Consider the following 20781-nt stretch of genomic DNA (forward strand, 5'->3'; position numbering starts at 1 on the left):
CTGGCTGGGTACCCATTGAGCCTGCAGATGTGAAAGAGATATTTCTTCTCTTCCACTTTGGCTCTGGCTGTATTGCAGTGGGAGTCGATCCTCTTAAAAAGAGTTCTAATGCAGCTGACTTTGTGGGCCACTGGATGATTACTATGATAATGCAAGATCCTATCAGTGTGTGTGGGTTTGTGGTAAACTTTGGTGCCCAGAGTGCCATCAGGCCGACGGTGAATTAAAACATCTAGGAAGGCCAATTTACCATGGCGTTCTTCCTCCGCAGTGAACTGTATGTCCACACACACTGAATTAAGTGTGCCCACAAAGTCAGCCATCCGGCTCCTCTTAATGACAACAAAAGTGTCGTCAACGTAGCGGGCCCAGAACATACGACGATACTGGGTCATTGCTACGTATTCTTAACTGCTGCAAAACGGCCTCGGCTATAACGCTCGAAATTTTTAAAACTTTTAATGTTTTTATTTAAAACTTCTGTTTTATATTAAAACTTTTAATGTTTTAACTTTTCCTGGTGATCATATTTTACTTTCACCATGTACACACCCAGGAATCATGCTTTTATATTTAATATTAATATTAACATTCATATATATATGAATGTAGGTATGTATGTATGTATGTATGTATGTATATGTATATATGTATATGTATATATATTATATATCTAGCTTCAAAACAATATCAAGAATTAATTGAAATCTATACAGGTTACGAATGTTCATTTAATGCTCATTCGAAGTTATGTGATAAGCGCCCCCTAGTGCTTATGAGCAAGTCCCAAAATTACAAATATTGCAGCACCACAGCAGTCGTTTGCCCTTATGAGTGACTGCAGAGGCTCTGCAACATTCACCCTGGTTATTCCCTCCCTCCTCACCTCCTCCCCGGGTCTCCCCAGATTTTCAATACTCATCCTGTGAAGATCGAGATCCTTCACTTTCTTGGCTGCTTCAGGCCTTGGGTGTGTTCGCAGAAAATGAAGGCCTAAAGTAACGCAAGATCACACAAGATCAGTGGGGCAAGATCTGGTGCTACTGATTTTGCATGATCTCATTGTACTTTAGGCCTCTGTTCTTTGCACAGAGAACAGAACTGAAGCCGGGGAACACTTTCACGTGCCTCTGGAGGCTGGATCAGGATGTTGGAGTCTTTTTCCAGGCTGCTGCTGCCCGGATCTAAGACTGGGGGATGCTTCTGTGGCTCTCCGGTGGTACTGCGTGACCTCCGGAGGCCTTTTCCAGGGCGCTGCCACCCATCTGAGGCCGGGGGATGGAAGCTAATCAAGGAGAGAAGCAACCTGGAATTGAGAAACTTCCTAACATTGAGAACAATTAACCTGTGGAACAGTTTGTCTTCAGAAGTTGTGGGTGCTCCATCACTGGAGGTTTTAAAGAAGAGGCTGGAAAGCTACTTGTCTGAAATGATGTAGGGTCTCCTGCTTGAGCAGGGGGCAGGACTAGAAGACCTCAAAGGTTCCTTCCAGTTCTTTTCTGTTCAAATTATCCCAAGGAAGCACAGCTGTTGATCTAATAATTGAGATATTGGTCCAGGAATGAGAAAACTCAAATTCTAGTCCACTCTCAGCCCCGGAGAACATTCATTCTTTTGCAGCCCAACTTACCACACAGCATTACTGTTTGAAAAAAAAAATAGGAACGCGGAGCACTTTATATACCATCTTGAGCTCCTGAATGATGTGGGAAATATAAATCTAATACACAATGTTAAATAGTAGTATGTCACAGCTGAAGAATATAAGTTTGGGAAAGGTTGCTTCGGAATGACACTACTAGGGTTTAGATTATAAGAAAAGATTTTTCTGAATTTTTAGTGGCATAAGCTATCCAGTTTATGGGACAGCATGATGGCTCAGCAGTTAAAACACTGGGCTTGTTGACTGGAAAGCCAGCAGACCAAATTTGAGACTGAGCACCACGCAATGGTATGAGCTCATGTCCTCGCCCCAGCTCCTGCCAGCCTAGTAGTTCAAAACCATGCGAATGCGAGTAGATAAATAGACACCACTTTGGTGGGAAGGTAACAGTGCTCCAAGATGTCATGCTGGCCACATATCTACAGACAGTGCTGGCCTTGAAATGGAGATAAGCATCACCCCCTATAGATGGCAACAAATAGCGGAGTAAAATCCGCAGGGTTTCCTTTTACCTAAGCTATCCAGCACCAGACCAGTTTAAGGAGATGGATGTTCCAAGATTTTGAGCCCAAACAGGGATGTTGCAGCTGATGGTTGCAGTTGCTGATTTTGGGGTTCCATCTGATTGCTTTTCTCATATTGAATCTTTCTATACCTTGTCTGGTCTTTTATGTGTTTTCAGTATTAAGCCTGAAGCAGGAACACTGACAGATTCCAGTCATTATGACATATTACCTTTTGATAACAAGTTTTAAAAGTAGTATTTAATAGAATCCCACAAAATAGGGCTGATGACGGTAAATACCATCTCTAGATAACATCAGCTCTTTCTAAACTAAGTTGGATAAGAATCCTCCTAGTTGACATGATGGATAAGGATGACAGGAGTTATAGCCAGGGTGCTATAAATGTTAAAATGCAGGACCAGTAAACAGAAGCTGGATGGGTTGAATTCAACCATTCTAGTCCATACTTTGGCTTTCCTGGGACTCTCAGTGACTGGAGCCAAGACAATGTTTTTAAAAACTTAAATGATTTAAAATCTAAACTAGTTAGAGATATCCTTATAAAGTATTGTTATGTTTCAGATGTTTTACTAATATAACAGTAGGCATATACATGCTGTTAAGTGGGTGGGTTAGATATTTGGAAATCTATATATGACTATTTGACTTTGATATATCTTAACCCAATTTTCCTTCATTCGTAACCCTATTTAGTTCCTCTTGGCTTCTTTTCTGATTGCTGGTCTGAATAAGTAAAGAATTGAAGGATGAAATTTGTGTTACATTTGTCTACTTGTTTAAAACTTTCCCAAAATAGTTAAGCCGTACATTAAATGTTTGAAGATGGGGCTTTGAAGAAATGGCATTGCTAACTGAAGTAGAAATTTGCTTGCCTTTTCATCTTTGCAAACACTAAACATGAATCTGAATGACTAGAGGAGACATCTTATGTAGGAGTTGGGGTGACTCAAAGATACTGTTTTTAATTTTACAATAATTATACAATAACTTGATTTTTTCTGGGTGATTCCTGAATTTAGTGTCACTCTAAGATGCACCCTAATTACTGTTTCTGTGTGGATTCTACGCCAGGAGAAAAAGGAGATTATAGTGTGGTCCTCTTATTTCCTAAGTATGTGCAACTTCTTCTGTGGTAACAATACAACTTTGGCCATTTTAAGGTATGTAAACTTCAACTCCCAGAAGTCTTCAATTCCCCCAACATCCTGACTAAGGAATTCTGGGAGTTGAAGTCCACACATCTTAAAGTTGACAACACTGAAACACTGGCCTAGTCTAAGCTAAGTGAGCGGAGCCTGCTTGTCATATATGATAGTAAATCAAAAATGTGACAAAATCTCGTTACATATTCAGCATCCCTCTTCCTTTTTTTCTTTCTAGGATTCCGGAACTTGCATATTGATGACCAGATAACTCTTATCCAATATTCATGGATGAGTCTAATGGCCTTTGGGCTGGGATGGAGATCATATAAACATGTCAGTGGTCAAATGCTGTACTTTGCTCCTGATCTAATATTAAATGAGTAAGTATGATTTATGGTGTTGTACATGTTCATTTTTTCAATTAATATTCTGTTTTTGTATTTATAAAACTTTAGGGGGGGGCAACAGTTCAAAATAAAAGATAAACAATGATATTCCAATAAAAACAACCAAAGTCCCTGTTAATCTTAAATTTTTCTCTTGCTTTCCTTATTTATATATTATTTCTCCCAAGTTGTAGCTCTAAACATCTGAAATGGTTTAACAGTACAGCATTGTCATTAAAGCAATTCAGTCTCCAGTGTTATATTAAGAGTGTGTTAGGAATTAGAGAACTATTATCAAGACAAGGAATTATTGAGATAAATAAAGCAGAGTTTTCATTTGTTGAGTTGATAATTTGATCGATATTTTACGTGATTCACTAGCAGAAAACAGTTTTAAACTAATGGACTGGGAATTAAGCACATGGCTATGTACGTTTTGGAAGAGACTTTGATTTTGATGCTTTATCATATTAATTATGTAATGCTCCTATGAGCAGGTTATGTGCAGTGTATTGATCATTGACTGTCTCAGATCAGGAGAGATTCTGAAGTGGGAATTTGCTTGACTCTAGAAAGAGTGCAGAGAAGAGAACAAAGATGATTAGGGGTCTGGAGGCTAACACATAGGAAGAATGGTTGCAGAAATTGGGTATGTCTAATTTAATTAAAACAACTAGGGTGACATGATATCAATGTTCCAATATCTAAAGGGTTGCCACAGAGAAAAGGGGGGTCAATCTATTTTCCAAAGTACCTGAAGGCAAGATAAGAAGCAGTGGATGGAAACTAATCAAGGAGAGAAACAACCTAGAAATAAAGATAAATTTTCTGATACTTATAATAATTAATCAGTGGAATGACTTGCCTCCAGAAGTTGTGGGTGCTCCAACATAGGAAGTTTTGAAAAAGATTGGACAACCATTTGTCTGAAATGGCATAGGGTTTCCTGCTTGAGCAGGGGGTTAGACTAGATCCCTTCCAACTCTGTTATTCTGACTAATAAAAGTATCTTCAAATCATGGAAACCTCTTGGATCTTCAAAATAATGGCTAGATCTGAGAACAGCTCAGATTCTTATAATTGGAAGGCAGTATCACTCAGAAGTAGCATTGTGTCGTAGTCTGGTTGAGATGAATGACCTTAAGCATCCCAGTTTTTTCTTTGTTGGTCCTCTTCTGATGCAGTTCATTACTATATTGCTTCTGGACAAGAATGACAGAATATTATGTATACAAAGATATACATATGTTAAGTAAGCAGAACTTGTATATAAAAAAACCTACCTCTGATATGTTGGTACTACAGCTTCCAGCATGTCTATATTATCCACTAGGCACAATGTCAAGCGGCTACAAAATATTTTTTAAAAAAAACAAAACAAAACCAGAAGTATGAAAAGTAACAGTAAAATTAAATTTTGACTAATTGAAAGTTAATATATTTAAATTCCTCTTATTTTATTCGATGTGTACTTATTCTGACATTTCCTGCAACTTATTAAAAAATATACAGGTAGTCCTCAATTTATTACTTGAGCAAAATTTTGATCACAAAATCAAAATTTGGAGGAGGGTGCAATGATCCTAAATGTGAAAAATGTTCATAAGTCACTTTTTTCTGTGCCTTTGTAACTTCAAACAATCACTGAACAAATGGTTGTAAGTTGAGGACTGTTGGAATATTCATGAGCAGGAGGAGTCATGTGGTAACTCAGTCAGCCAATGTGAAGAAAGTGCTACTGAGTCTGTGCAAAAGGTATTGAGTTAGAAGTTGAATTTTCAGTCTCAGGTTTGTCTCTGTATCTCTCTGTAAGAAGTCTTCATTGAGCTATGTTGCTGTAAAGAAGAATGTATGGTGTTGTAAATATTTTGATATGAATATAAAGAAATTTATTTGAATCAGCTAAATGCAGTCAACTGTGAGAGCTTCTGATTTATTTTTTTTACCAATAGAGAAATTAAAATTCTCTAACAGGTTATGGGCCCAGAGCTTACTAAGGACTGCATTGTAATTTATAGCTGGAAGAAATTGCCTGTGTTTAGAAAGTATAAGAACAATGCAGAATTAGCAGAATGGCTGCAATGGAATTTAAGGAAAATTCTGTGCCTCGTTTGGGCCAGAAGAATTACATTGTGTGGGCTGCTAAAATGGAATGTTTGCTCAAAGCAAAAGAGCTGTGGTATATCATAGAAAATCCACAAGTGTTTGCAGCTGCTGATCAGAAAAGTCATGATCAAGCAATGGCTTATCTCATCTTGAATTTAGATGATGAACAATTTCTAAATGTTGCAAATTTAAAGATTGCAAAGGAGATTTGGTTGAAGTTGAGAGCTGTGCACATGAATGTTTCTGCATGCAATATAGTGCAATTGTCAAGAAAACTTTACAGGGCCTGTTTGCAACCAGGTGAATTTGTGGAACAGCATTTAAATAAAATGCAAAGTTTATTTTTGGACTTAGAACAACGTGGGGTTAAATTCCCTGAATCCCAGGAGGTTTTATTGGTGTTGAATAGTTTAGATAAAACCTGAGACACAGTTTCTGTGATATTTGAGTGTAAAGAAGAGCAAGACTTAAATTTTGAGGCTTTAAAGGCATGTTTGCTTAATGAAGAAGAAAAGCAACATTTTAGGAACAGCCATGAGGAGGTGAAATTCCTGAGGAGGGGGTCGAGACTGCAAGTCTCCAGAGAAGAAACAAGGGGCAGATGGGACCAAGTTGCGTCAAAAGAGAGATTTTGCAAGCAGAGAGCTCAGCAAGAAAAGAATTGCTACATTTGTGGAGCAAACACACATCTGAAAAGGAACTGTTTGCAGAGGAACAATTTGCAGTGAAGGACATTTGTGCAAGCAACAAAGACTGATTTGCAAAAGGAACATTTTGGTGTTGCAGAAGTTTGTTATAACAACAACAGAGACAAGTGGCTAATAGATAGTGGGGCAAGTCAAACAATTGTTAATGACTCTGAATTATTTTGCAGGTTTGTTCCAGTAGCACAAGAAGCTGTGGCTTTGGCAAATGGCCAGAGAGCAAAAGTCATCGGAAGAGGCGATGTAAAAATTCCATATTTGGAATCAAAGTTTACCTATGTGCTTTGTGTACCTGAGATGGAACATAATTTGTTAAGTGTGTCTAATTTAAACAAACAAGGTTTTGAGACCATTTTTGTAAATGGGAAGTGTCTCATTAAAAGGAATGGGAATATTTGTGCAGAAGGCATAAAGGAAGATAATCTATATGTATTGCAGGGACAAAAGGTTCAATATTCCCATATATTTAAGAAAGTTGCAGAGCACGATTCATGTGTTCATCTTCTACATAGAAGACTTGGCCATGCAAGCTTTAAAGTTTTGCAGCAAATGCAAGAGTTTGCAGAAGGGCTAAATTTGAAGGGATGCAAAACATATTTGGACTGTGCAGTATGCAAAGCATCGAAGTCAAAAGCATTCCCAGTTAGTAAATATAGCACAAGACAAACAAAAAGAGCTCTAGAGCTGGTCCATGCAGATCTGGTGGGACCTGTGCAAGCCAGTTTGGGAGGAGCAAAATATGCACTAGTAATTGTTGATGATTATAGCAAGTATAGTTTTTGCTACTTGCTTAGAGGAAAGACAAAGGTGCTACAACAATTCAAACAGTGGATAAGTTTTGTAGAGAGAAGGTACAGACAACAAGTGTGTCAGTTGCAAACTGACAGAGGTTCTGAATTTATGCCAACTAAATTCCAACAATGGCTGGGGCAGTTGGGAATAAGACACAGATGTACAAATCCTTACACAGCAGCAGAGAATGGTGTAGCTGAAAGAAGGAATGATGTTTTGCAAACAATGAAGGATTCATTATTAGAGGATTCTAGTATGAGCAGGTCATATTGGGGAGAAGCCATATTGACTGCCAATTATTTAGTTAACAGGCTGTGGAATTCCTCCATTAATAATACTCCATATGCCATTCTATATGGGAGAAAGCCATCACTGGCACATTTGAGAATTTTTGGAAGTACTGCATGGATACATATTCCAAAAGCAATCAGAAGAAAGGGACAGCAAAAGGCAAGAAAGCTCAGGTTTGTGGGCTATGAGCCAGGGTCAAAAGGATATCGCTTTAGCGATGGAAGTAAAAGAATTGTAATTTCAAGGTCTGCTAATTTTGCAGAACAAAATTGGGACAGAATTAATGCAAATTCTGGGTATGTTTCACTTAATGATGGTGATCTATTTAATGACAACAACTCATCTAATGATGGAAAAATGATTATTGAAAATGTCAATGTTCAGGGAGGAGAGGCTGAACAAGACATGAAACCAGAAAGATTTGAGACACAGGAGTAGTTAATACCATGTAGGTCAGAGTGATGTAATAAAGGAATTCTGCCTGACAGGTATTCTGCCAGCAAGGTAAAGGTTTGCAATGTGTGGTATGAGCCAAGAAGTTATAAAGAAGTGTTGGCATTACCAAAAGCTGAACAAGAAAGATGGAAGGAGGCCATGGATAAAGAGATGAAATCCATGGGAGACCATGAAGTATTTAAATCAATGACTTTGCCACAGGGAACCAAAGCTGTGGGTTATAAGTGCGTATATAAGAAAAAGATATTGCCAAATAATGATGTACAGTATAAGGCCAGGTTAGTGGCACAAGGTTTTTCACAATTAAAGAATTTGGGAGAAATAAAAAAAATATCTTGGTGTAGAGATACAGAAAAATGAAAAAGGTGGTTACATTCTCAGTCAAAGGAGAAAAATTGAGCAGTTATTGGAAAAATATAATATGAAAGATTGCAATACTGCTCCCATACCCATGAGTATGGATTTTTATAATAGTTTAAGTGCGGACAAAGGTGAAACCTGTGATCAAGAGATATATCACTCAGCAATAGGGAGTTTGTTATATCTATCACAGTGGTCCAGACCAGACATAGCTTGCGCAGTAAGCATTTTGAGTCGTTTTACTGCTGCACCTACAAAGTTACATTGGATGGGTGTAAAAAGGGTTCTCAGATATTTAAAGGGAACTATAAATTTGGGTCTTCAAATACAGATTACTGAGGAATTGAAATTAAAGTGTTATGTCGATAGTGACTATGCAAATGACATAAACACAAGGAAATCAAATTCTGGTATTATAATATTGTTTGGAGGGACTCTGATTTGATGGAAATCCAGAAAACAAACAACTGTTGCTATTTCAACAGTGGAAGCAGAGTTATTGCTTTATCTGAATTGTGTTCTGAAGTAACATGGTATGTACAGTTCTTGCAAAATTTAAATATTAATGTAAAAGTATCTGTAAAGGTATTTGAAGACAATACTGCCTGTATAAAAATGGCAACTGGTGACAGGGTGAAGAACAGAAGTAAACATGTAGACATTAAGTACTGTAATGTCGGGGAAGCTGTAAAAGAAAAAAATGATTAGTTTATATCATTGTTCTGAAGATAATTTGGCAGACATGATGACTAACCATTGGGTGATGTTCACTATGGAGAACGTATTAAGTCAATAGGTCTGATGTCTCTCTCTGTCATGAAGGGAGGAGTGTTGGAATATTCATGAGCAGGAAGAGTCATGTGGTAACTCAGTCAGCCAGTGAAAAAAGTGCTACTGAGTCTGTGCAAAAGGTATTGAGTTAGAAGTTGAATTTTCAGTCTCAGATTTGTCTCTGTATCTCTCTGTAAGAAGTCTTCATTGAGCTATGTTGCTGTAAAGAAGAATGTATGGTATTGTAAATATTTTGATATGAATATAAAGAAATTTATTTGAATCAGTTAAATGCAGTCAACTGTGAGATCTTCTGATTTATTTTTTCACTAATAGAGAAATTAAAATTTTCTAACAAGGACTATCTGTGGATCCAGACATCACCTTTATAATTCTAAACTTCTGGATTATTACTGGAATGGGGACTTATGTATGAAGTGGTGGGATTCAAATATGTGAACAACTGGTTTTCTGTGTGGATGCCGCTTCCGGAAGTCCATTCTGGGCCTGGGCAACAAAAAATTAGCTACCGGTTCTGCCGAAGTGGTGCGAATTGGCTGAATCTCACCACTGTATATGTATAAACAAGCTTGAGGTCTACAAGAATAGTTAATGCAGCTTCTTCCCCAGGAAAGAAGATGGATTCTCTTGATTAAAAAATGTTGGTTGAAGATAATCTTCTCAGCTTAGCCTTCTTGTCTCTGAATCTTGATTCTGACTTGCTATAAGAATTATATTCCAAGTAGTACCATATTGCAAAGTGAGGACCTTAAAGAACCCACAGGCTTTATACTTGTTTTTTTAGCTTTTGCTTTTCTTTTCTGGGGGGATGCGAAGAGAGAGGATGAAAGAATCATCGTTCTATTCCGTGTGCCTGACCATGTGGCAAATTCCACAAGAGTTTGTCAAGCTACAAGTAAGCAGTGAAGAGTTCCTTTGCATGAAAGCCTTGGTCCTCCTGAATACAAGTAAGCCACATCTGCCTTTTTTTCCCCTTCTTTGAGCAAAATCATTGTTAAGTTGTACCTGTTTCACTGAACCAGGTGCCTGGATGAAAAGAAGCAGAGTTTTCAATAACATTACAGAATCCTGTTGTGGGGCTGGCCTGTTCTGTGCAGAAGGTCTTGTGCAAATTATCTGCTAATCAAAGCAGAGGATTGATGGATGAATGGATGCATGCATGCATTTCCAGTTTTATGATCCACCCAGAGCAAAAGGTTTCAAGCAGGTTAAAAAAAGTGCATATCTATTAAAAAATACAAAGAAGTGCTGTGCGGTCTATTTCCCCCTAATCCTCTGTTGCTGGTGAGGTGGGGTGGACTTCTTCAGATGTCCACATGGATTAAACCATTGCAAGGTGATATCTGATAGTCCAATGCTCTGCCGCTGTTGGACTCAGGATACCAGCACTTTGAATAAGGTATGATACTTAAATAAGGGCTGAGAAGGCACTTGGAAAAATATAGGTAGCTCCTGTCTGCAACTGTTTTAAGAAGCTGTGTCTTTTCTTGGAATGGCACAACTGTCCTCTTCAGCTACAGCAGAGTCCTGGAAAAGACACAGCTACGTTGAAGACTTGTAGGCTTTAAAGATTCTGTGTGTTCCAAAGGACTCTGCATTTGAATCCAAAGGGCTGCACTGCATTGTGCAAATAAGGCCATAGTGTCCATCGCTCTTGGAAAGTGGTCTTGTTAATTTTGCAGCGGTTTCAATCTGCTGCATGGAGATATGATTAAGGATTTAATTGCTCTTTATCTCTAATGAAATGGAAAAGCCATGATCTCAGGCTCAGGGGAATCAAAAGGAGGAGACTTCTCCTCTTGGGGGGGGGGTAGATAGTCTACATTTTCTTCTCATATGTATCATCGTTTTTGGATCACAATAAAGGGCTGAGGTAGTGGGGATCATGTTGTGAAAATGTAACAACAACAATAACAACAACAATAATGTGACTGGTTATAAAGTATCTTGAATATAAATATAAAGGTTATATAAATGTTTCAAATAAGTAAACTCTTAAGCAGAACACAAACAAAAACAACCAAAGATTGGTGATTTCTCCCCCCCCCCAATGTAATAACCTATTGCTCCAAGAACGGCTGCAGGACTTGTATCTGGCTAGTCTAAAGAAAAGAAGAAAGAGGGGAGACATGGTAGCAGTGTTCCAGTACTTGAGGGGCTGCCACAAAGAAGAGGGGGTCACGTTATTCTCCAAAGCGCCGGAGGGCAGGATGAGAAACAATAGTTGGAAACTTATCAAAGAGATAAGCAACCTGGTAAAGGTTCTCCTGCTTGAGCAGGGGCTGGACTTGAAGTCCTCCAAGGTCCCTTACAGCACTATTCTCTTCTCTTCTCTTCTCTTCTCTTCTCTTCTCTTCTCTTCTCTTCTCTTCTCTTCTCTTCTCTTCTCTTCTCTTCTCTTCTCTTCTCTTCCCTTCCCTTCCCTTCCCTTCCCTTCCCTTCCATTCCAAAGTAAGGGAAAATTCACAGTAAATTATTGATGAGAGAAAAGACAATGAATTGCAGACTGGGAATCTGAAATCTTCTAAAAATATGCTCCATGTTAAATTTATGTCTTGGGTTAATAAATCAGCAATCTGAAAAACAACAACTAGAGATCTGGATTGTTGCCCTTGTCCATTTTCGGACTTAGCTTATCCAGCAAATGTTTCCTGTTTTCCTACCTTTTTTCCTTATTTCCAAAGACTTTGGAAAATTGTGCTGTCTACACAATGTTTTGTTCCAAAGACAGTGCAGCTTTTCAAAGACAGTGCAGTGTTCAGAAAACTATGCTCTCTTTCCAAAGGCATTCTGAAGACTGTGTAGCTTTATGATGATAGTGCTTTAAAAACAAGGGGGAAAAAGTGGGAAACTTTCACTAGAGAAACTGGATCCAAAAAGGAGACAGCAAAATGTGAAAGGTCCCTGCAGGGAACTGGGAGAGAAGACAGCTGGGTGAAGAAATGCTTTCTGGTGCATGCTAGTCCAGACTGGGGAGCAAAGGAATGCTTGCTGAAGCTTGCTGGGCTGGAGAGCACATGGGATTGGGGTAAGAAGGAAGCTGGGGCTTGCTGGGGTGGGCTGGGAGAGCTGAGGCTTCCTGGGGCATGACAAGCAGCCCCAGACCTGCACATTTTGAGGTTGCTTGCTATCCTGCAAGGCAGGGTACAAGACATCCAAAAGCGATTGGGGAGGGAGTTGAAGGCAGTCTCTTATCTTACTCAGGCTTGGGGCTGGGGAGGACCAAGCTCAGAATGGCTTGAATTAGGCTGAGTGTTCACTTATCATCCACAATGGAGAATGCTGGGATTGCTTCATAAATTGGTGTGGTCATGTGACAACTCATTTTACAATTACTCTGACTTATGATGACAATATCGGTCCCAATTTATAGTCGTAAGTCAAGGACCACTGGCAAGGCACTTACTTGAGATTTGCATTTCTACATTGCAAGTAATGCCGCGCGGGGGGGGGGGGGAATGACAGCTTGCACTATAGGGACCATTCTCTCTTGTCATGTCTGAGTTAGTTGGCCCTTAAGTAATCAGAGACAAGCTCAAATTGCTTAATGCTTAGTTCAACTAGTTTTTTTGTCATTCATTCGCACACCTTACTTGTGATCTTAACTGTGGTAAAATATAATAGCAATAAAAAGATTGTCTCTGTTTTATGATTACTAGGAATCAGTACAGGAATTTGATTCAAGCATTAAAGTTACATGTTTCAAAATGGTTGAGTCTGAATGCATTTGAGACAACAGTGTATTTCTATTGCTTGAAATTTGAGCTTCAGAGGTAAAAATATCCTTTCCTACCCCCCAAAACAAAGTTCCTTTGGAAGGACTCAGAAGCCAAAACCAGTTTGATGATATGAGATCCAGTTACATCAGAGAGCTGGTCAAAGCAATTGGACTGCGACAGAAAGGGGTTGTAGCCAGTTCTCAACGTTTCTACCAGCTCACAAAGCTTATGGACGCCATGCATGATGTAAGTTTTATTTTATAATTATATTATAATGATGTAATATAATTTTGTACTATCTCAGGAACTGTAATATTACTCTTGTTTTGTGCCAGATGGTCTGATACTGTAGAGAACGGAGAAGTAAATGAATCTCTTCCCTTTATTTATTTTTTGTTTTGCTTTTATCAGTTGGAAAAAAAAACAATGAAAAGGAAAAAAGGTAAACAATTGGTTGGAGTTACAAAGAAAATAAAAATAAGGATATGGAAAATACTAGAAAAAGAAACAAAACTGTGCATATATTCACAAAGGTGTACACATAGAAGAAAATTCTATATCAGCACAATAATAATATTTCATTATAATCATTCGTAGTTAAATTTCAGATCCCTTTTCTAAGTTATTCTCTTGACCTGTCAATTGTAAATCTGTTTTCAATCCTATCTCTATCTTGTCAGATAAAATTTGTTCTACATCTGCCATTTCTTTAAGAGCATCTTTTGAACTTAGTCTATCCATAGAAGCAGACTCCATTACTGACATTGTTGGTATTGTGACTACTATTTTCTGATTCCATTTTTTAAAACTTTTTCAGTATTTTTACTGTTATAGTATTCTGAAACATTCTACAGGCTTGTAAATATTTTATTTACTGTAAACTTTAGTCACCTCTTAATGTCCAATTTTTGAAACTAATGGAATTGCTTATTTCTGTTATCTTTTGTAAAAACCAAAACAGGATCTATGTCCCACAAGAAAGTGTTCTTTATAATTAATTCCAAAATCTCATTGTAAAAGTTTTTACGTTCCAATTTTATGCAGACACTTAGTTCATTTATAACTTTCTAAGATCAAAATCTTATTTAGCTTTTTGCTGTTTATTTCAGATGTTTTAAATTCTTAAGTTTATGATTAAAATTTTCTTTCATTCAGGACTGAAAGACTCACCTAGCATTTTCAAATTTTCAGACCAAAGGTCCTAGTAGTTTAGAATTAGCTAATAAGCAATTAGCTTTTCCAAAAGTGATTGGAAAGTGAAATTTGAGAACTTAGTGTCCTTTAAAAGTCTCTATCACAGCTGCAAGCAAGATTGTTGCATCTGAAATCTCCTACTGCTCAAACCCACAGAAAACCATTGTCCTGCAGTTTCCTGCAAGGAGCAGCTGTTTGGAAAACATGTGGGCAATATCACATCCTCTTTTATCTGGAGAGATTTCAAGGGACTTCTTTACTCACTGGTTCCTTGATCTAAGTAGAGTCATCAGCTCTCCTTTCACAGAGCCATCTTTAGTTCACCATACCTCCCCTAGAAACCTCAATCAAATGAAGCTTTTGGATGCCCATGTGGGCAGGCCCATGTGGACCAAATTGCAATAATCCAATCTGAAGGTAGTTAAGGTGTGAGCAACTATGAACAGGACACCGTGGTCCTGGAACAGATGCAATTGGTGCACAAGATGACATTTTGTGAAGGACTTCCCAACCACAGCTGTTCTTCTAAGAGAAGCTGCATGGCTATATACTTTTGCTCGAGTACAACATTTTTCAGCCTCAGCGATTTTAAAATGTGTGGACTTCAACTTCCAGAAGTTCCCAGCCAGTGTGCTGAAGGTTGAAAATTCTGTTATGGAGAAGACTGTACAATCTGAGACCAGACTCATTCCCCTAATTCTCTTCAGATTGCAGGGTTTAATGTGACAGAATTAGGGAAATCGACAGTGTATGCAAAGTAACCAAACTAGCTTTGACTGAATGTTTCTAAAAGGTAAAGAATATCCCTGGAGTTAAACTCGACACCTGGTGATCACCTGGATACCTTATGCAATTTTCCTAATAGCAATGCAAAAATAATTCACAATGGCATTCTTTTGTGAGTGTACACTCAATTTCTCAATTTAGCCCACAGCTCTGAGAATTCCTGGAAGCCTGTCATCCAAGGCTTAATTAGACTGTTTATTTTTTTTTCCTGATCACTCAAGCTAGGCAGTTTGTAATCATTTCAGCTGGACTTAATTGCTTGGCATTAATTAATGTTAAATGGAATAAGTAACAGAGTATAATATTTAGCTTTTGTACTGGCGTGATTCCATTTCTGGAGCATGCCCTTTGGCATGTCAGTTATAGATCAGCATGGCCCTTGACTTGCCTGAATCTTCCCCTTGCCAAAAACAAGTGTTAGGATTAATAATATTGTATTCCTATGTTGTTCTTGCTCCAAATGGAGTTGTATACTATGATTTCAGTAAGCCAAAGTGGCTGGTTCTGCTTGCATTCCCATATAATTTAACTATAACTTTTGGGAGGCTTTCTGGATTCATATGGTACACTGAATCAAAAAACGGCCATATGGGTTTAGTTCACACAGAACCCTAAGCCATTGTTTCTCAATCTTGGCAACTTTAAGATGTGTGGACTTCAAATCCCTGAATTCTCCAGCCACCTGGGAATTGAAGTCCATGTATCTTAAAGCTACCAAGTTTAAGAAACGCTTCCCTGAGCTATGCTGTGGTTGGTTAAATTGTGATTCAATGAGTATTACAAGATTCAATTTGCATCAGCCTTTGGTCAGATAATATCAGATAAGTGAGATTTAAAGCAGAATAGCAAGGATAAATGACACTTGGGTTTGTAACAAACCATTAGAACTTCAAATTGATAATATACATATTGCACAAATGATTTTATTGTGTAATTACCCAGTGATCAGTTTAGGTTGGTAGAGTCAGATCTAACACATTTTTGGTAAGAAATTGCCACCTGCCAATCAGTGATTAACAATATGGAAGAGTGTCATTCAGTTTTCACACAACCCTACTAAGTCATCCTTTGCTAAAAAAAAAATAAACCTTAGTTTACAAATCACAAACATGGTACTAATTTACAGCAAGCAATCCCGTTTTGGCTGGGCATCATGCTTACTCAGTGTATATGTCAAAACAAAAATGTAGGTTAAGGGCACAACTCAGGGACTATTTGACCCAATGCGATATAATTTCTATCTCTTCCCTCTGTCCTCCTCTCCCTCTTATTTTATTTTAATATAGCTTGTGAAGCAACTTCACTTATACTGTCTCAACACATTTCTTCAGTCCCGGACGCTGAGTGTTGAATTCCCAGAGATGATGTCAGAAGTGATAGCTGCCCAGCTTCCAAAGATATTGGCAGGAATGGTGAAACCGCTTCTCTTTCACAAAAAGTGACTTGCTTCTCCATCTGTCTGTCCACAATCCCACCCCACCCCACCCCTATGTCTGCTTTCTCTCTCTCTCTCTTTCCTCATTTGTAGAGATAACATACAGAAATTGTGTATTTTTAAAAATTGTTGGAGATTTTTTGGGATGGATGAGATTTAGCAGTGTTGAGATATCCCCAATTCTGTGTCATTTTGTATGCCTACATTTTATGGATGAGACCTGGATTTGGTCATACTTAGAGTGACACACTGAATCAGAGAGAGGTCAAACATGGATCGGTAATTTACACTGATTTCATGGACCTCTTTGGTGTCTGGCCAAATCTAGAGCCAGTTCACTTTGCTGCAAACCTTTACTTGCTGAGCCTGTTTCACACATCATGAACTTTTTTTTATTCCTTTGCAAGTATTTTTTGCCCAAGAAATGACCAATACTTGTCATAAGAAGTGTTTTATAATAGGCCTGATTAAATTTCTGCTCAGATATCCATTTAAGATAAGTTTTTTTTAAGAACAGGAAATCACCTTGTACATTTTCCCTTCATATTATTCATTTTTAAATTGCTATAATGGAGTAAAACTTCAGCTTTTATTACGTTTCTGTCTCTCTGTGTGTGGTTATATGTGTATATGTATATAAATATGCCAGAACATGGTAAAAGTAAAATAGAAATCATCTTCTATGCTCGGAATATATTCCCTTAACTTTTTCAATTTGTCTTACTTTTCATCTCCTGAGAAAAGGACATTTGCAAAATGGGATTTTTGTTTCTATTGTATTTACAATGTGAGCAAATTATATTTATTGCCTGGAATCAATGATCACACCATAGGTTGGCACAGGCAAAGTGAATTTCTGACTTGGTTCTTCATTTCAGATATCCAAAACAAAGATCACAGTGTAGGAATTATCCTGCCTTAAAAGCATTTTCTCTGAAAGGGTATTGATTTTGTTGGAGCTAACTGACTAACTTCAGACATTACATTAAGCCATAATCTGAGATGTTCAGTTTTATTTTAACCATTTGGTACATTGTTCAACTTAGCCATAGTTTCTAGCTTAACGTGTTTTGTGAAGCCAGCCAATACTGGCTAATTCAACAGGCAATCCATAGATTATTGTAACATATAAACTCAGTGACTGATCCCCCTTGTTTTACACTCTGCCTTTCCTCAAGGAACTGAAGATGGCTTAACCAGGGATCCTCAACATTTTATCTCCATAACAACACCCTGTAGGGCAGGCGTCTGCAACCTTGACAACTTTAAGACTTATGCTATGCTGGCTGAGGAATTCTGGGAGCTGAAATCCACAAGTCTTAAAGTTGTCGAGGTTGCAGATCCCTTATGTAGGGTATAGGCTGAGAAAGTGTCAGATCTAAAGTCACCCAGTGACTTTATTCATCTGGACCTGAATTTGGGTCTCTTCATCTCAATCCAACACTTTAACAAGCATGGGTCACAAACTAATGATGGCAATTTCAATCACATGATAAGCAATGGCTATTTTGACTTGTTGATACCCTCATGAATGCAGCTGCATATGAAACCATTTCAGACTCAAGTCTCCTATAGAGATAGTAAGGAAGGGGTCTTCAAACTTGGCCCTTTTATGATGTATGGACCAACTCCCAGAATTCCTCAGCCAAGCTGGCTGAGGAATTCTGGGAGTTGAAGTCCACATATCATAAAAGGGCCAAGTTTGAAGACCCATGCAGTAAGGTATGTATGTTTAAGATAGGAGCCTTTCATTTCCAGTAGGAAGTGAAAAGTGAGGCTTGTTTGAATAATCCCAAGGCACCAGTAAAATGTGATGATGTGTCTTTATTCCAGAGGCGGGTGCTTCTCCTCCACCATTTCCTCTAATTAGGGCACAAAGGCCAACTCATACAAATCTTAATCTTTTTTAAGTGTAAAGTCTCTTTACAATGTGATATCGAAGAGTTATTAATTTTAATCAGTGGAACAACCCACCTCCAGTAGCTGTGAATGCTCCAACACTGAAAGTTTTTAAGAAGAGATTGGACAGCCATCTGTCTGAAATGGTATAGGGTTTCCTGCCTGAGCAGGGGGTTGGACTAGATGACCTCCAAGGCCTTCCAACTCTGTTACTCTTTTCTGTTCTATTTTTTTATTTTCACATTATGCATGGATTTTATCTTTCCTCCAAGTAATGTCAGTGTATTACATTTATATCTCACTTCGCTACTAGGAGCTGAAGGCAAGATGCTCAGATATTTGTACAACAGAGCAAAATCTGTCATAATTTTGCTTAATCCCAAAATAGCATGGTTGACCATACTGCCTAAGGATGAGATACATTCTTTGATTCTTCTGGACCACATCAGAATGAGAAAGGTGGCAATTGAATATAAGAGACTTAACAAATTTTAATTGGCAGGAATATTTCACAAGATGGGTGCCATTATCAAAAAGGCACTGCTGCAGAGACTGCACTACAGTGCTTCACAATATTGAATTAAAGCCTTTGGGATGCAATTTTAACGAAAGTAATTATTCTGGATTATTCCTGCCATCATCTTTTGGGTGTTAGGGGTTCCTCCCTCATTTTCTATGTCTGCAAGAGCCTTACAAGATAGAAGAAAAGTAAGGAATGAATAATTCTAGGCAACCTGTCCAAGTCTGATTCATGATGTCACATCTACAGCTCACCCAGTAAACTTCTGATTTTGTTATGAAGTGGTGCTTTACTCTCTGGCAAAGAACTGGTTTCTTGTTCTTGCTCAAGGGAGACTTTGCAACTGACCTCAGGGCCAAAACCATCCCAGCTTTTCTCAAAACTCTGTGGAAATACTGTCCAAATAAGCCTGGTCTGTCAGCCTTATTATATTTGTGTTGAGCTTTTCTGTTTCATGTCATGATGACCTTGTATCAAGTACAGTGTTGTTTCTAATTTAATTCCTCTCCTACTCAGGAGGGGAGAGATGGATATTATTTTAAGAGAGTTTAGAACTTAAGCCATTGCTTTTATCTGAGCATTTAAAATATTATTATTAGATTTTTTTTTATCCTGCCTTTTCAAATATAATTTTGGTCAAGGTGGAAAAAAAGCCTTGCCTACTTAATACTTCTCCTATTTTCTACGCGATAACCCTATGAAATACATTGGACTAAGAGAGAGTGACTAGCCCAAAGTCACCCAACTAGGTTTCATGCTTAAGAGAAGACTAGAACTCAACTGTCCTGGTTCCAAGTTAGTAACTTTACCACTACAACAAACTAACTCTGTTTACTTGAAACTCTTCTTGGGGTGTTTTGCATTTTGAGTAGCTTGAAAGAACTGGAAACCACTTGGTTATTAAAAAGAAGCATTTCAAAGGACAGAAATTCCTCAAGATTGAAACCAGAATCCTATAGGGTTGTTCAAAAGAAGATATGGAAAGCATTGCAATTATGTAGAATTGAATGAAGACAGGAATTGAAACAGATTCTTGTCATTTAACATTGAAATTTCATTAGTTTGTTAAAAAGAGATGAAAAAGAGACAATAGACTTCTTTAAGAAGAGGATGATGTAAATTACAACCATCATAATAATTCTTTTAACAAGCTGTCTTTTTTAAGTATTTAAATTGGCTTTTGCAGTTGCCACTAATGTATACCTTTTCACTGGCATCAGACAATGCCATGCTGGCTGGCACTGTACTCTTAGCTCTTCAACAGAGATGAGGAATATGGAACTTAATCTGCTATCTCAGGAGCTTGCAAAATACAGAATTCAGAATTCCTTAGCAAATATGCCAGCAGGGGTATGTTTTAGTTAATGAGAGACCTTCCAAACAGGAGGAGTAGTGCAAGAAATATTTCAGTATTTTTACATTTATTTTTCTTTACGCTTTGTTGTTGATGGCAATCACCTAATATTTTCTCTGCAAGTTGCCAATGAGCCATGATTGTGGAATCAACCACATACAAAGAGTTAAGCTTACAAAATATTCCTCAGTTTGGAAAGAGTTCATAAGATAAGAAGTTATTTTATTACCCTTCAATCTGAGAAGTGTTACAGAGGCTGTTTCCAGGATTTATTGTAGGCTAAACAATATTTATGATGAACAAATATGACCTCATATAATAACATTCCAGTTGTGTTTAAGTTGGTTTAATTGAATTGCATAATAATTACTGTTTCAGCCCTTGAAGTTCTTGGCTTTCTATACGTTCTACAATGCAATGATCTTTGGCTGATTGCATGATAATTTAGTATTACATACCCAGGCTGCTATGAATTCCCAAGCAATAATTGCTAAATTGCTTGAACCCAACCATTGTAAGTGTGGTATACTTCATGAAATATCCTCAGATTATTTACATATTACTCAACTTTTGTTTGGATATGCAAACGAGATATTGTCTTTAAGTGAATCTAAACTCATTTCATTGCTTTGCAAGGACAAGAGAAACTGAA

General features: G+C 37.8%; 1 protein-coding gene across 2 annotated transcripts in view; it reads left to right on the plus strand.

The window, feature by feature from the left end:
- PGR (progesterone receptor) overlaps positions 1–16953 on the plus strand; it is a 91174-nt gene extending 74221 nt beyond the window's left edge. The window contains exons 5-8 of one of the 2 annotated variants that reach the window (XM_039338377.1): positions 3571–3715; positions 10039–10169; positions 13030–13187; positions 16208–16953. In XM_039338377.1, coding sequence (XP_039194311.1) covers positions 3571–3715; positions 10039–10169; positions 13030–13187; positions 16208–16363 — 590 coding nt within the window. In that variant the 3' untranslated portion in view covers positions 16364–16953. Of the gene's footprint in view, positions 1–3570; positions 3716–10006; positions 10170–13029; positions 13188–16207 lie in introns of those variants that run through there. The other variant, XM_039338378.1, reaches the window with a different exon arrangement.
- The last annotated feature ends 3828 nt before the right edge of the window (positions 16954–20781 follow it).

Source organism: Crotalus tigris, unplaced genomic scaffold, assembly GCF_016545835.1.
Source record: "Crotalus tigris isolate CLP2741 ecotype Arizona unplaced genomic scaffold, ASM1654583v1 scf7180000017698.756297, whole genome shotgun sequence".
NCBI classification, from domain to species: Eukaryota; Metazoa; Chordata; class Lepidosauria; order Squamata; family Viperidae; genus Crotalus; species Crotalus tigris.